This window comes from Geotrypetes seraphini, chromosome 4 (genome assembly GCF_902459505.1).
Source record: "Geotrypetes seraphini chromosome 4, aGeoSer1.1, whole genome shotgun sequence".
In the NCBI taxonomy this organism is placed as follows: domain Eukaryota; kingdom Metazoa; phylum Chordata; class Amphibia; order Gymnophiona; family Dermophiidae; genus Geotrypetes; species Geotrypetes seraphini.
In genome coordinates this window covers 197,039,759-197,057,400 of record NC_047087.1, presented here as the reverse complement: position 1 = coordinate 197,057,400, position 17,642 = coordinate 197,039,759, and the positions used below count along the sequence as shown (strand labels likewise).

The 17,642-nt window shown below is 43.1% G+C and overlaps 2 protein-coding genes across 2 annotated transcripts in view; one reads left to right on the top strand and one right to left on the bottom strand.

The window, feature by feature from the left end:
* Positions 1–17,642, top strand: part of CDH23 (cadherin related 23) — a 1,673,137-nt gene that overhangs the window by 1,369,449 nt on the left and 286,046 nt on the right. The gene's annotated exons all lie outside the window — the stretch shown is intronic.
* VSIR (V-set immunoregulatory receptor) overlaps positions 1–17,642 on the bottom strand; it is a 123,835-nt gene that overhangs the window by 44,381 nt on the left and 61,812 nt on the right. Inside the window, exons 2-3 of the mRNA XM_033942781.1 lie at positions 14,305–14,691; positions 5,337–5,393 (exon numbers count right to left, since the gene is read on the bottom strand). Coding sequence (XP_033798672.1) covers positions 5,337–5,393; positions 14,305–14,691 — 444 coding nt within the window. The remainder of the gene's footprint in view (positions 1–5,336; positions 5,394–14,304; positions 14,692–17,642) is intronic.

The following is a 17,642-nucleotide window of genomic DNA, read 5'->3' as shown; positions in this document are numbered from 1 at the left end:
GCAGAGTAAAACTTTTCAAACTGAGACGAGATCATGGACTGATTTGTCACCGTTTGACCAGCATTGCTCTTGATGGAGGAAATATTGAATTTTTTCCGTTTGGCTTTAAGATAGTTTACAAGGGATTTTCCCATGATATTATATCCCAAGTAGTGTCCAGAAGCATGAATAAATAAATCCTGTCTAGCCTTGACGGAGAGAAGGGAGTTATATTCATTTTTAAGTTTTAGAAGTCGTTGATAAGTATCCGAATGTTGGGCAGGATTAATCATATGTTGTGTCTCTACTTGTTTAATAGTTTGTTCTAGTAGTTTTTCTTTTGAAGGGACAATTTGGTTTTCCAGGCTGAAAGCTTAGTAATCTCACCTCTCAGTGTAGCTTTATATGCTTCCCAGACAGTGGAAGGAGCAACTTCATGATCATTTGAATTTATCAGAAAAAACTCATCTGTAAAATCCTTAAGTTTAGCAACGATATCTGTATCCTCTAGCAAGCGATTATTTAATCTACAAGAATAGAATTTTGTAGTATTAGGTTCGATTTTGAGAAAAAGAGAAATGGAGGAGTGATCCGTGAGTGTGATAGGATGAATAGCAGCGTTCAGTAAAGATTGAGCTAGTTTGGAGGATATTAGAAAAAAATCAATTCTTGAGTATGTGGAATGAGGTGGGGAAAAATGAGTGAAATCCCTCTCTTTCGGATTTAACAATCTCCATGGGTCTATCAAGGAAAAATTATCTATAAGGTTGTGGACTTCTATATGGGATTTGGAAGGTTTACACGAGGAGGATCTATCTAAAATTAAATCAAGGCTCATCTCCCCTGTCACGATCGCGATTTCCCCCACCCCCACCCCCCGAACTGCTGCGAACCGTGGCAGGAGAGATTCCCAATCTTTCCTGCTGCGGTTGCGATCCACCCCACCCCTGATCCCGAAACAATACCAACAGGAGGGAGCCCAACCCTTCCTGCCGAGGCTACCCCTTTGAAATACAGGCAGGAGTGATCCCAGGCCCTCCTGCCCACAGTGCACCCTCCCCCGTGACTTCCCCTGAATGCCCCCCAAGCCCCCGATCCCCGATTACCCCCCAACCCCGAACCCCCTTAACCCTGTGATCCCCAGACATCATCCCACCACCAACACCCCCACCCCCCGAACTTACATTAAGTTGGACGGACAGACGGCTACGCAGCCTGTCCGCCCAGCAGGCACGCCATTCTCTGAATGGTGGGCCTAGGGCCTGATTGGGCCAAGCGCTTAAGGCCCCGCCCATAGGCGGGACCTTAGGGGCCTGGGCCAACCGTAATTGGCCCAGTTGCCTTAGGCCCCTCCTGCGGCTGGAAAAATTAGGCATCTCTCCTGCCACGCTTCGCGGCAGGTCAGGAGGGGATCACGATCGCGGCAGGAGAAATTAGGCATCTCTACTGCCGCGATCGTTGCAGGGGGGGGATTCTGTAACCGATGTTATTTTTGACAGACGCCGGTTACAGAATCCAGCTTTTAGGCTAAGGACTGGCCCTTCCTTAATTCACCTAAGTTTTATGTTTCCTGTCCCCCTCCGTTCCTTCCTCTCACCCTAACCCTTTTCCCAAGTCGCCTAGAGCCTGTTTAGGTATGCACGACATGCAAATACTAGATTAGATTATACTTGTTGAAACTAACCCCCTCCTTTACTAACACCTAGCATGGGATTTAGCGCTGGTAGTGGCGGTAACTGCTCCGACGCTCATAGAATTCCTATGAGCGTCAGAGCAATTACTGACGCTGCCGGTGCTAAAACCCACACTACGCGTTAGTAAAGGAGGGGTAAGTATACAGTAAATGCCAGTGTCCTGATTAGCATGATATTGTTGCTATATGGGGCCATAAGATATTTTAACTCATATGAACTGTGTAGTTCTTAAGTGGTATAGAGAAATTTTAAATAAATAAAAATTAATAAATACATTTTAATGACTCATTTCATTGAAATTTTTTTCTCCATTTAAGTTATGTGAACATATGGGTTTTAGAGAAGATTTTACAGATGTTTATTATCAAATCCAACACATATTTTGCGATTCAGTGCGACGAGGATCAATTTTAAGAAAATGTTAAAAACACAGCTATTTGTCAGTGCCTTCCTATGCTAATGTTTCAGTAGTCTCTTTAGCTTCAAGAAATAGTATTAAGAATATTTCTGCCTTGAATGTAATTTTAGTGCTTTTCTGCATTTTTTTCGTGGAAATTATGATTTGACAATGTCTGTATTGATAGTATGATTTGTTAATATTTGTTTCGAGATAGTATTTATTTTTCTTTGGGAAATGGGAAATCTATGTTTGTCTTTTCTTTGTCTCAAATGTTAAGCAACTAAAGAGCGAGCAGGCTAATATGTAGCAAATGTGTAAACTGCATAGTTTTATGCAGTATATAAATTGTTAAATAAATAAATAAATATGGAATAGAGCTAAGTTCTAAAAATAAAATTAAATCTACATATTCTCTCAGGGTTTCCACAGCTGGCATTGTGCTTAGGGTCTGCCCTGCGACTTTCTTTTAATGTCACCCTCCCTTTTGTCCATTCCCTTTTTGCCTTATTTTCTTTAAAATATTGTATTTCTTTCCCTCTTTCCTCACTATGCGTAAGTCTTGTTTGTGGATATATGTGGCATGTTTTGTCCACCTGAAAGTTGTATGTAGATCACTTTGAAGTTTGATTAAGCAATCCATCAAATCTTAAATAAACTTGGAAACTTGTTGCAGGTTTCCAGGTCTCGCTGCATCTTTGTCAGATAGAAACCAAAGTTTCAGCCACCATACTGTGGCTTTCTTCAGGGTAGATAGAGATCAACATAAGGGAGCTACAGAAGACAGTATTTTAAGTTTTTCGTGTGTAGACCTGATAGTCTAAGGTTATTTTTAAGATATTTTATATAACTACATCAGTTAACATAGATGTTTAAGCAAAAACAAGAATACATATGCTATAATATGTTTGGATTCCATGATTCTGTTCTCTCCTGGTTTGCCTCCTACCTTTACCAATGCACCTTTAGTGTATGTGTTGATGGGTCCTCTTCTGCTGCTACGCCGCTAGCGGTTGGTGTACCCTAGGGTTCTGTCTTAGGACCTCCTTATTGCTTTCTTCTCTCTCTACACTGTCTATACCTTTTCCCTTGGTGCCTTGATCTCCTCCCATGGCTTCCAGTATCACCTTTATGCTAATGACACCCAGATCTATCTCTCTACACTTGAAATTTCACCTAAAGTCCAAGAAAAAGTCTCTGCTTGTTGGCTGACATTGCTGCCTGGATGTCCTGCCATCATCTGAAACTAATATGTCCAAGACTGAGCTGTTCCTCTTTCCTCCTAAACCCTGTGCTCCTCCTCCTCCTTTCTCCATCTCTGTATATAATAGTCATTGTTCCAGTCTCATCTGCTTGCAACCTTGGAGTCGTCTTCAATTCTGACCTCTCATTTTCTACGTATATCCAACAAGCTGCTAAGACCTGTCGCTTCTATCTCTTCAATATCACTAAAAATTGCCCCTTCCTCTCTGAGCACACTACCCAGACCCTTGTCCAAGTTCTTGTAACCTCATGCTTAGATTACTGCAATCTACTCCTAACTGGTATCCCTCAGTGTTGCCTCTCCCCCTTGCAATCTGTGCAAAACTCTGCTGCATGAATCATCTTCTTCAAACCTCGCTACGCTCATGTCACCCCTCTCCTTAAGTCACTTCACTGGCTCCCTATCTGCCATCGCATACAGTTCAAGATCTTATTGCTGACCTACAAGTATGTTCATTCTGCTGCCCCTCAATATCTCTCCTTGCTTCGCTCTCCCAGAGAACACCTCCCAGAGAACTCCGTTCCTCAGAGTAGTCACTCTTAACGTTGCTCTTCTCCTCCACTGCCAATTCCAGACTTCATTCCTTTCATCTAGCTGCCCCTATGACTGAAAGTTTCCTTCTCTTAACAGGATTGTTAATCCACTTACTGTCTATACTTGAATATAAACCGAGGTAACCTTTTTCCCTAAAAAACGTTGACTCGAATATAAACCAGGGGGGGAGGGGGAGTTGAATATTCAAGTGCAGTGCCCTGCCTTTCCAGGCTGTGCTTCCAGCCCCCCCCATCCCTCCCCTGGCCTGCCAAGCTCTGCACCCAGCCCCCCTCCCTCCCTACTAGGCTCTGCACCCTATTTCCCTTCCTGCACTGCCAGGCTCTGTCTGCATCCAGCCCCCTTCCTTACTCCCTTGACTGCCATGCCAGTCTCTACACACAGTCTCCCTCCCTCCCTGCCCTGCTCTTCATCCATCCCCCTCCCTCACTCCTTCCCCTGCCACTCTCTGTACCCAGTCCCACTCCGACCTGCCCTGCAAGGTTCTGTACTCTGTTCCCCCTTACTCCCAATGCCTTACAGGCTTCCACCGGGCCTACCATAAGTCCTGGTGGTCCAACTGGATGGATCTCCCATGTCTCGTGCCCCAGCCAACTTTAACAATTTTTATCTCCCTCCCGCCACCCCCACCTCTCTCCCCCTGCCCCCACTGCGTACCTTTTAAATCCCTGGTGGTCCAGCCAGGAGCGAACTTCCTTTGCTCCTGCCTGTGTAGAGCCGCTAGCTAATTGGCTGCCAGGAGTTCTCGCCTTCTTTTCTATGATAGGGAATTTCGACCATTGTTACGCAGTGCTTGTTCTTATAAACATTTCAGAACTCAATTGAAAACTTAACTCTTTTCAAAGTATCTGGTGAATTAAGCTATTTGTTTCTTATGTTATTTTATTATTAATCTTTTGTTAACCGCATTGAACTTACAGTTACACGGTTTATAAGTACGATGTTATGTTATGTCCACATAGACACCCTTTTATAGAATTGACCTCCATGTGGATATGGCCTTCATAACCGTGGCATAGTGAAGGTAGGAGACTTCTGGGGCAGTGGCCCTCACGCCACATTTGCAGGGCCCTTCCCACTCCTGTACCTCTAAATCTTCACCAGTGCAAGCAGCTTCTTCAGCGTTGACTTTCCCTCTGACATCACTTCCTGGCCCAGTGACCCAGAAGTAATTTTAGAGGGAGCCAGGCAGGCGCAAACAGCAGGCTAGGGTAGTTGCTCTTGTCAGCAAAGATTTTAAAGAGGTATAGGGGGCTGAGGAAGGGAAAGCACAAGCATGATGTGAAGATGCTGATGACCCCACCAAGACAGCGCCTGGGGCGGTCCACCATCCCCCGCCCGCTCTTACTACCCCACTGCTTCATAAGTTTGAACCATCCCAATCTTTTCTCTTTTGTAAAGTAAAAGTACATACAAAGCAGCACAATGATCATACAGAAAAAAAACTTACTTTCATTGTCTTCAACGGGAGCTGGTTGAAAGGTACAGTTCTGATGTTCTTTATCAGCTATTAAAAAAAAAGAAATGTATTAAACCACTGGTAATGTGTTTTGTTTTATTTTTTGCACCTGTGACCACAAAATTTTGAAAAGTTGTAGTCCTGCATCAATCTGTTATTGTACCTTGGAATATTAACATGGAGAAAAACACCATCAGACTCATGAATATCAAGGCCACAACTTGTCATGGAAGCAAAGGAATCATTCGGATGCATTAATGCTTACGAGAGAAAAACAGCTCAACACCACAGTGATAATGGTTTGACAAATATCTTGTTCAACGGAGCTGCTATTATCTAATCTCAGAACTGTATATCAGAAGGTTTTTGTGCTTGTTATAGCCCTCTTTTATCAAACTGCGGTACAGCTTTTTACCGCGGGCTAGCGAGGTAAATGCTCCAACGCTCATAGGAATTGAATGAACATCGGAGCATTTACCTCATCGGCCCGCAGTTTGATAAAAGGGCCCTATGTGTTAGGCGCCATTGACTCATGTTCAAGTCCTAGCAACGTGATGAATTACAGATCTAAGAAGAAATTGGTTTTGTGCTAGTCCAGTAAGGTCCTCTAGCATCTTCCCCATAGGCCCTATATTTGTCAATAAGTTTTGACCTTGACAGTGATGAGTTTAATGTTTTTCTTCAAATTAATATTCTTTAATTCCATAAAGAATTTAAGGTCAAGCGTTACTAATGTGCCCATTTTATGCAATGAGACCTAGTTACTAATAATGCACATTAACAGCGTTTGTGGGATAAAAAGGTAGCATATATTAGTAATGCTAGTCATTGTTTTCTTTTCTCTCTCTCTCTTTGGAAGATGTTGATGACAACTGCATCTTTGTTGCTGAGGCCAATTTTTCACTGTCCTTTACTAGTAAAATAAGAAAAAAAAAAAGTCTTCTGTCCAGGCCTTGGCTGTATCTGTGAGCTTGTGTGGATCTATCAACTCTTCCATGGGGGTATTATAAACTACAATTGGCATAGCAAGTGTGTTTCCTGGCTCTGCTTCTCCCAGCAGTGAAGAATGCCGACACATTTCCATGTAGCCTCTCTGAGCATGGACCTTTCCAGCTTCATAATTTTCTGAACCTAAGTCAAAAGGGGAGCAGAAGGCCAAGACAAAGGGAGCAATTCTAGAAACAAAATGCTAACATTTATGCATCAATTATGCACATAAACGATTAGAATACTGCTACTTATGTGCATATGGTGCAGAAATAAACATAAATGCTGAAAATCCAAGTCTGTAAATATTTGCATATCATATTTGACAGGAGAGCATATATATAGGAGGCGGTCTAGGACAATTCTTCGCAGCCGTTTCTTTGCGGCCAGTTCAGCGCTGAAACATCCTGTGATGAACATGCTATTAAGAGCAAATAACCCCCTCCACCAAATAGTCTGCCCTCACATGCTAAGCAATCCTCCTCACACACATTTGGGGACTAGGAGAACCAATTTCCATTCCCCGTGGTCTGCCATCTCTCCCTCTGTCTTCTAATATCCTGGGTCTGGCATGTCTCCCCCCTCTCCTCTCTGTCCACAATCCGGCACCTCTCCCTCAAGCACTCCCACCCCCCTATCAAACTCATACCTGAAGTTGCCCAACAAGAATTCCGCAGTTTTCCTTCTCCTGTATCCTGTCCCCTCTCGGAATGGGGTGATTCAGTATTTGGGAGGGGGGGCAATGCCCCTCTATCCAACCCCAAAAATCTACCACCACCCCCTCCCTGTCTGCGATCCAGCACCTCTCTCTCAAGCACTCTCATCCCCCCTATCAAACTCAATCTAAGGTTGCCCACCAACAATACTGTAGCTTTCCTTCTCCAGTGCCTCACCCCCTCTCAGAATGGGATGATTCAGCGCGGCCGTTTCAGTGCAAACATTTACACCAGTTCTAAAGTTGGCATAAGTGCTCACTGATTGGCTCAGGCACTGACAGGAAAGTATGGTTGGACAGCTTGGACACCCCCTCCCCTTGCAAATAAAAAAAAGAAACCCCCCCCCTGGCAGCAGAAGGTTGCCCACTCCCTCCTGCCACTGCAAAACAACCCGCTCCAGTAACAAGAGGGATACCCACCCCCTCCTGCTGCCAAACAACTCCCCCCCCCGGGCACACACCACTAGCAGTGGGAGGGATGCTCACTCTCTCCCACTGCCATGCAACACCCCCAGCAATGGGATAGATGCCCACTCTCTCCCAACAACCCCCTGCTCCCCCAACAACCCCTCACCACCTACCTTCTTCAGGAAGGCCATCTAGAAGGATGCCTACTCCCTCCAGTTGGCAGGCCCGCCTCTTCAAAATGGCAGGCCTTCCCCTTCCCGATGCATCCTGGGATGCACTGGGGAGGGGCCTAAGGCTCTGATTGGCCCAGGTGTCCAAAGGGGGGGGCTGTTTTATGGCAGCAGTGGGAGTGGGCATCCCTCCCACTGACGGGGAGGGTTGCTTGATGGCAGCGGCAGGAGGGAGTGTGCATCTCTCCTGCTGATCTTCATTTTGGGGTCTTTTTTTTAAACTTGCGGGGTGTATTCTGTGCATGTGCTTATTGCTATCACCAGTGACTCATCCAATTCAAATTTAGCGACCCCTCGCAACTTTCTGTGAACCTCAATTGCATGCATGTTTTTTTAAAGAACGACTCTTCTTTTTTAAATCGTTATAATAGCAGCCGTAACAGTGGCCTGTCAGATTTTACTGCAAACATTAGAAAATCTTCCCTCAGTGCTAATTTTTTCAGCACCATATATAGAATTCAGTCCTTTATTTTTAATTTAATGATTGGAATACAAGTGCTTAAGAGTCTAAATACTCATCTGGCACAGGCTTATTTACTGGCTGTGACAACTTTTATTGGTGGATGTAAACTAAACATAAATAGATACAACTGTCCAAGGACAATCTACTGAGACTGTAAATGGCAAGATGGTTCAAATAAGCTGGAGTGGGCTTTGATGGCAACTCTAGTAGTTGGAACCTAAAGACGGTGCTGGGCACACTTCTACGGTCTATGTTCCAGAAATGCCAAAGAAAGACAATTTAATCATGAATTGATATTGAGTATGACTGTTAGGCACAGCCGAATGGACTGTTGAGGTCTTTATCTGCTATCATTTCCTATGAATGTTACTATATATTTCCCTTGTTTAATGCCTCTTTAAGGACATCCATTTGTGTCCAAGGATGGGACCTCAATGACTCATCTCAAACAACATCGTAACCTGCTAAGAATCTTGTGATTGGAATGTGACTATGTGTTAATGTATTGAATAATCTGTGGGCAGTTTAAAAATACGAACACAGACGGAGGAAGTGACATCTCCGTCATGGTTGAATGCCTCTGAACAGAATTCCATCGAAGCTGCGTCTAAATTACCGCTAACCACCCAAAATCCTCGGCGAGCAATGGCGATCAATAGCTTCACTCGGAGATGACCACCCAACAGAAACTGGATAGCTACCAATACACAGGGAGCAAGCAGGGACCGCCGAAAGAATCATGCCTGAGCTCAGCGCCCAGGACAAGATGGCAATGGAAGCAAAATTGGTGGGTACGTCTACTGCTTCACCCCAAGAGATACTAGCAAGTCCACATGGCGGACAGAGTGATTCTGCAGGTGCCATTACTAACATTGTTGGAAATCAAATCTGAAGTGCTTACCATGCGGCAAGACATCATGAAGGCAGTGGAGGACTTAAAACATGAGCTGGTAGATCTTGGTGTGGTCTAACCTTCTCAAGGATCCTTTTGAGCCTCTTCAAGATGTTTTCCTCTTGGAACTGATGCTCAAGACCGTTTTTCTGGTCACCATTATTTTGGCGCATCGTGTGTCGACATTGCAGGCTTTGTCTTGCAGGGACCCTTTCATTCGTATTTTGGAGGTGAGGGTTTTCCCTTCTGAAGGTTCCTTCCTTCCTGCCAAAGGTAGTTTTGGTTTTCCATGTCAATCAGGAATGTGTTTGCCTGCATTTTGACTGACAGGTTCCAATACACAGAACTGTTGAAGAAACTGGATCTGCAAAGTTCTTCTGCGTTCTCAGGAGATCACCCATGAGTTTCATCTCTCTGATCATTGGTTGGGCTGACTCATTCAGTTAAGCGGGGTGCTCCTGCTTCCAAGGCCATGATTGCCAGATGGATCCGTAGGAACATTTCATCAGCCTAAATTCTTTCATGAAAGCAGTCTCCTTGTTTCCATCTAGACGCATTCTACCAGGAGTGTGGCTTCTTCGTGTGCCAAAGCTAGATCTGTCTCTCCTGAATAGATTTGCAGAGTAGCGACGTGGTCTTCTCTTCACACGTTTGCTAAGTTCTATAGAATGGATGTAGCGGCAAGACAGAACTTCGCCTTTGAGTCCTTGGTCTTAAGGGTCAGTGCAGCAAGCCTACCCTAGTTTTTTGGGGGATTGTGTACATCCCTGTCTAGAATGTTTCACCTATTGCACTGGAAAAAGAGATTAGTAAACTCTTTTACAGTAGATAGGTGAGACATTCTAGACTCCCGCCCAGTTTTTCCTGTGCATGTCTACTGTTTAAATCTGTTTTATGTTTCTCCAAGTTGACTCTTGGATGTTTGTCAGCCATTGTGGGCAGGGAAGAATTTGTATATATATATTAATTTATTAGGGGATAATTTCTGAGCTCTTATGAAGCCAGTGTTGGCGGTTAACAGTACAGAACAATTTAAGCCTGTTGCTACAAATGTCTCTACTTCAAGTGTATTGAGTAGCTCTATGTGCTTGGGTACTAACTGAAGGTGGAGCTAGAGAGCCCTGTGAAGTACAACAAAAGCAGAGTGGATTACTTCTGCAGCAGCATGCGGCTATGGAGAAATAGCCCTACTGTCCAGAATATCTCACCTATTTACTGGAAAAGAGCTTACCAGGGTAAGTACATAATCTCTTTTTATTAACTGCCTCTATGAAGAGATTCACCCAAGACGGTATATAACAGGTACAGTTTAACATAGTTTAATCAACTATGTTCAGCATTAGTTTTTTAACCAGTTAAGATATTTTATACATGGTCAAAGTTAAGTGGATAACTTATTCAGTTTATTTTAATTGGACAAGCCAAGGCTGAATATAGGATCCTCACTGCACTCTCTGGGCCTGATACACTAAAAGGTTATCCCCATTTGTTTCTATGAGGAAATGATAAGTACAAAGGTCCCTTGGGCTGCTTGTCACTGAGCATTGTTCAGTGAAGTGATTATGATTAATTTGTGCGTTTCTATGGTACTGATTATACCTCAAGAAAACACAGATAGATTGTAGTGTGGTGGGAATTTGAGAGACGTTTCTTCCAGTAGGAGGTTCCTTGCTTTTCCTTTCTGTGGAAGGTGAAGTGCTGCCTATTCAGGCTGAGATAATGCAGGATGTGGAAGTTAACAGTGACAGTTTTGTACAATCAAATTAAAGAAATATTTTAAATTTCGATATCTTATAAAATCTAGCTACAATAATCTAGCTATTAATGATAGTATTGAGGGCATAGAGCAGTGTCTCGCAAAGTTTGTGTGGCCACAGCAGACTAAACGTAGTGGCCATGGTTCGGAAGTGTGTGGATGTCGATGCGATGATGTCACATGCATGTATGATGTCATGTCGATGTCCAGCGCAAGCACGAAGGCTCTCCAGACAGACCCTGAGCCGCCAGTGAGGAGTGCCGAAAGGGAAGACGCCAAGAGAGAAGGAGAGGTACTGGTGCCAGCTGATTGCCTACAGGATGTGCCTCTGTAAGCAGTTAGTTGTCACCGGCACATCTCCTCCTCCCCGGTGTCTCGCAGCACACCTGAAATCTCAGGAGGCACACAGTTTGCGATGCACTGGCATAGAGTATTTTCATGTTTCCTGCAGTACCCCTGGACTAGATTCCATAGCAGGGGATGGAAAATTTAATAGAAATTACCTGGTACAATATATCATTTACATACAATTTAACATGCAAAAATATGTTTCTTTGAAAAATAAAAGTTTTATTCATTTAGGGCTCCTTTTACAAAGCTGCAGTGGTGATTCCCCCGTGGCAAATGCACTGAAGCCCATTTAATTCCTGTAGGCTTTGGCGCATTTGCCATGGAAGAATCGTTACCACAGCTTTGTAAAAAGGGGCCCTTAATTAAATCATATACAATACTGTGCAGAAAAAGAACTAACAAGAAAAAGAAAAAAAAACCTATAGAGGAACCCAAGGCCCTAATTACTACCAGCAAAAAGAAAAAAGCTATTCAGGTCACATGCATGGAGAAAGAATCCAGCACCATTCCAAGCAATTTAAAACTGCAGTAAAGGTAGAAAAAGAAAGCCCTGCTGCCATTTAAACTAAATGAATATATAATCTCATCCCTCAAGTTGCAGAAGAGGAAAAGGATATAGAAGACAAATTTACAGGAGGAGGCTGTTGCCCACTAAGAACAACCCCCACCCCCACCCCCTCACACACACATATTTCACTCCCTGCCATTTTACAAAACATTTCCCAATAAAAATTAATCATAAGAACATAAGAATAGTCTTACTGGATCAGACCAATGGACCATCAAGCCCAGTAGCCCGTTCTCACGGTGGCCAATCCAGGTCCCTAGTATCTGGCCAAAACCCAAGGAGTAACAACATTCCATGCTACCGATCCAAGGCAACCAGTGGCTTCCCCCATGTTTTTCTCAAGAACGAGAGGGCACTCGCTAAAGTTAGAAGGGAAAAGATTCCATACAAATGTGAGGAAGTTCTTCTTCACCCAGAGAGTGGTAGAAATCAGGAACGCTCTTCTGGAGTCTGTTATAGGGGAAAGCACCCTTCAGGAATTCAAGACAAGGTTGGATAAGTTCCTACCGGAACAGAACATACGCAAGTAATGCTAGACTCAAATAGGGCACTGGTCTTTGACCTAAGGGCCGCCGTGTGAGCGGACAGCTGGGCATGACGGACCACTGGTCTGACCCAGGAGTGGCAAATCTTATGTTCTTATGACTTTTCCAAACCCTTATGTTCTTATGACTGTCCAAGCCCTTCTTAAAACCAACTACACTGTCCGCAAAGCACCCACAATATCCACAGAGCTGGCTCCTATGGCTGGGATCACACTAATGGTAAAAAAAACAAGTCTGACAGATCCAGGTCATTCAGTGACAGGCTGAGCCAATCCTGGTTTTACCCTCATTACATGCAGTGGGAGTAGAACCAGGATTAGTTCAGATTGCCTTAATGACCTGGAACTGTCTGGTAGCTCAGATCCAAACTACATGAGCACCTACAGCTGAAAGCAAGCAAATTGTTAAGGGCTGCAGGGTTGTCTAGTCTGACTGTTGAAATCTTCCAGAGGCATGACATATGTTTATAGCCTATCAAGTCTAGTAAGTACCACCATAAAAAAAACTTCCCTATACCATTTTAGAAAGTATAGTAATGTCTGCATGAAGCTAATGTGAGCTGGAACAGTGTTGTAATGTCTGTGTCGGAGGTGGCTGCTTTTGAAGCTGAAGGTCGTAGGTTCAAGGCTGGCATATGCATAACTGGAAAAAAAAGAATAGTGGGGTTGATGGAAAACGCAGCAATCAGTGGTGTTACTTTATTATATCAATAAGGGCTTGGCTCAACAGGAGCCTTGTGGAGCTTTAGAGCTTGCATCAGGAATGTAAACATCATGCCACAAATGGTGTAAGATGGTACTGCATATAACTATTTCTCATAAAGAGACAAAAAAAAAAAAAGTCTCATCAAAAGAAAGCACGCCACGGAGGCCACATAGCCCAATGTGAACCAATGTGTTGAGTCAAGCTTTTATTACAATAAAGTAACACTAATTGCTGCGTTTTTCTTCAACCCCCGCTGTTGTTTGTTTGTTGACTGGGAGAAAGAAAACATGTAACATAGTAAATGACGGTAGATAGAGACCTGAACGGTCCATCCAGTCTGCCCATTAGTTATACCCATTAAATTAACTTGTCTCTTCTTTGATATTTCTGGGTCATAGACTGTAAAGTCTACCTGGTGTTGTCCTAGGTTCCAAATGCTGAAGTTGCCGTCCAAGCTCTCTCCAGCCTATCCAACCATCCTGTTTGCAAGATATCTACCATAAGTCTGGCCAGTTATACCCTCATGTTCCATGTTTACAGACTTTGAGATGAGTGGGTAGAACATTTTTGGAAGGCAGGCAATAAAAAGGTGCTAATGTGTACCAGCTGCATTTTAAAATAAAAGCCTTGCTTTTCCTGTGGGCAAAATTACTGTAGAAAATAATGCACATAGATATAGAAATAAAATCTATAAAAATTCTATAAATAGCACTAAAAGTTGCACGGGCAATTTGGGTCATGTACCTAAATTGTGCACACAATTTAATTAAATGACAAGCTAGTTGGTGCTGTTAATTGGCATTTTAATGAGCAATTATTGGTGCTAATTATAATCAGTCACAAGTTGCCTGTAAAATTTACACCTGAGTCAAAAAAGGAGGTGCAGAAATGAGCGGGTCTTGGAGGATTGTGGTTGCTACTATATGTTACACGCTTAATTATAGCATAAGAGCATCTGCACCTAAATTTAGGTACAGGCATTTTGTACCGCATTAGTGCAAATAGCTGCGTCTACATTTTGTCACGGATCCCGGGCATACATGTTATTCTATAAACTATACCTAACTTTAAGCACGGCTTATAGGATATCACTTTTTTCAGTGCCGGCTTGTGGGGCACCATATGTAGAATTTAGCCCTTTATGCATACATTTTTTTAAAAAATCATTCTCAAAATATGCCTCCTGCAGAAACTCTCATCAATCCTACTCATCAATCCTCATCAATGCACTGTAGAATCCACCATCTACTTTTAGCCAGCCAACTTACCTGTGTACTGTATATTGCTGTTTACCTATGTAAATGGCTTGGAAAAATGCTGCCTTTAAGCATATGTTTACCTGTTACCACCTGGAGTTCCATGAAGCTGTGGGCTTCCTGTTGCACCTTGTGGTCCTTAAACTCCACAATACGACAGCAGTATCCTCCACTGTCATTTTGGGTCAGGCTGTGTAAGATGAGTTGGAATGTCCCGTGGTGGTCTGTGGTTATCTCCATTCCATGATTAATACTTCGCCTTGAATGTATCTCTGCCTCGCTGACGTTGCGAACGCGTCTTCTCTCAGAGCAGGCTGGGTGTCTGTGTGCACTGAAGTGCCAGACATCATGCAGCTTGTCATGACTGTCCATCGCCCTCCCAGAGATCCTGCAGGACAACTTCACATTCTGTCCTTCGGGGCATACATAGAGGGTATATGGTGCAGAAACCTTCAACGTTTTTTGTGGTCCTAAATGGAGGAAAGAAACAAAGCCCACATCTTAATGAAAACAGGTCACATGGATACTGGAATTACATCTGATAGTATCTTGAGAACCAGAGGGTAGGCCAGGAAACAGGATTCTCAAATTTATTATTTTGCCAAAATGCTGCTGTAGAATAGACTAGGAGAAAGGATTGGAGAGGTGTTTCTGTAGGTCTTTCTGAAATGTAAAATGATAAATGACTAATATCCCTCCTTTCCAAAAGCCATTTCTTAGTCTACATTAGAGAATGACACGGTGACAAAATTCATCACCGTTCCCGCCCCCGCAGATAACCGCGGGAAACCATCTTCATGTCATTCTTTAAGAAAAGAGGGAAGAATCAGAGTATGAATGGCCACAAACACTGACCCACAAGCTTTGCTTTGAAGAATGCTGGTGTAGAAGGATTGAAGTTGAGACTAACACTACAGAATGACAGTCTCTGGTATTCAGAGCAGATATTGTGATGTCATAATGCCTCATTTCACTAGTGCCTAAGAGCCAATCACATCAGTGATGTCACAATGGCATCATTATCCTTGGCTCACATAAGAATCAGAGTATGACCCGCAAGCTTTGCTTTGAAGAATGCTGGTGTAGAAGGACAGAGGATGAAATAGACACTAGAAAATGACATGGGATTATTTCCCGCGGTTATCCGCGGGGACGGGGACGGTGATGAATTTTGTCACCATGTCATTTGCTAGTCTACATTCAATCAGTGAACCAAGAAGGAGTGCACATTTGTTCATGTACATTTGGTTCATTAGACTAGAGGACCTCAACATCTTAGTGCATGCTAAATCAATTTAACACTCATACACCTATGAATTAACACATTAAATTGATTTACACATGTTAAAAAGTTCAAATCACATTAAAAAAATTTTGATTAAAATGATGAATACCTGAAACAAACTGAAAAACATCCAACTGGGGCAAAGCCCAAATGAACTTGACTGGTCATATCGCATGATAGCCGCTAAATATTGAGTGCTGACTTGCCAATTTTAGCAGCCAAATCGGACCACACAAATAGCAGGTCTAACTTTGGCCACTATAAACTTAACTGGCCAGTTTAGGTCAGCCAAAAATAAACCGGATATTCAATTCCAGTCACTGGAAATGGCTTGGCATTGAATATCCTTGGTCAGCACTAACCACAAGAGTTAGGTGACCTGCCTCCTGTGGTCTGAATATCAATCCCACTGACTATTGTAAAATTTAAAAATACCTCAAAAAGGAGCTGACTGAATGGGAGGAGATAAGGAAAGTAGAAAGACATTTGGATGAACTGAACAGAGCTATAGAAATGGCAACAGATCTGTATGTAAGGAAATTAAACATTTGTGAAAGCAAGAACAAGAATCTGCTATGGTTCTCAAAGGCTGAAAAATTAAAGACAAAAGTAGTAGTCACAAAATTCACAAGAGAAAAGGCATAACTAGGTGACAGGTCTCATTCATTGGAAACTCTTAGTATTACAGCATAAGTGTACTGGAAAAGAATTGGGACCATGAGTCTAAGGGCTGGACTCTGTAACCAGTGCTGATATTGGTGGCCAGCTTAAGATTGCGTGTCAATCATGCATCAGCGCTGATTTCAGAATCGCACCTGTTGGGAAGATAGGCACCAGAAATGTAGCAGATCAGAAATGAAGTGTACTGGCATGTCTGTGTGGTCAACATGTGCACCAGGCCTTCTGTGGTTCACTTAACTCCACCAAAAGCATAATAATTAGCTTTTGCAAAGAAAAGATTACTTCTTAAATGTTTTTTTTTTGGGGGGGGGGGAAGGAGGCCAGGATTGCTTCTTCTTATGCACTATTTAATAACTATGCTACAGCTGTTTTCTTTGTTCAGAGCTGAAGTGACATCCTGTTTATGCTCCTGCCTGCACCTTGTGGTTTTAAACATATCAATGTTTCACAAGTATATACCGAGACAACCAGCTGTAGGTGACCACAGAGGTGATTCAGCAAGCACCTTGCCTAAGCTAGCACTGTATACACCTTATTCTGTCAGTTATATTTGAACTTTTCCCATAAAATATGTAAAATATTGTGGTGGGACTAAAAGATTTCCCATATTAATTAAATTGAAGAAACTGGGAAAACCATCAGGGTCAAACCTGAACCATACCCTCACACACACATTTAATCAGTTAGAAATACTATTCGCAGTGGGGCTGCTACTCAAAGCAATTTAATTTGCCCAGAAATGGCTCCTGGGTAACCTGTTATGCTAGTTATCTGTAAGAAAAGTAGGCAATTACTTTTCTTTATAAAATAGGATCTAGATAGGTACAATCTTGGTGCCAAAATATAAGCATCTCTGCAGGGGTGGGCAATCGTAGTCCTCAAGTGCCACAACACAGCTGGGATTTCAAGCTTTCCACAATGAATATGCATGAGATTAGTTTGCATGGACTGCTTCTACTGTATGCAAATCAATCTCATGCATATTCATTGTGGAAAGCTTGAAAACCTGTCTGGGTTGATTGCCTACCTCTGCATTATAGAATTATTTTCTGTCATGTAGGGTATCCTTGAGTAAAATAAAAGCATTGCATTGCTGATAGCTTCAATACTAAAGACTTCTTCACTTTGCTAACAGTGTGCATTGAATACCCCCTTGATTAAATTAAATTAAAATTATAATAGTTTCATAAGAACATAAGCAGTACCTCTGCCGGGTCAGACCAGAGGTCCATCCTGCCCAGCAGTCCGCCCCCGCGGTGGCCCAACAGGTCATGACCTGCCTTAATCACCAGAAGGGGCCCCCTTGCCCCCTAGGTTTCTCATCGAAGTCCTATCTTCCCATCAATGTCCTAACCCTCCGGCCTTGCACCTGCACGACCTGGTGAGCTGTCTATACTTATGCAACACCCCAGCACCTCCCTCAGTACCCCATGATCCCCTTTTCCCTCAGGAATC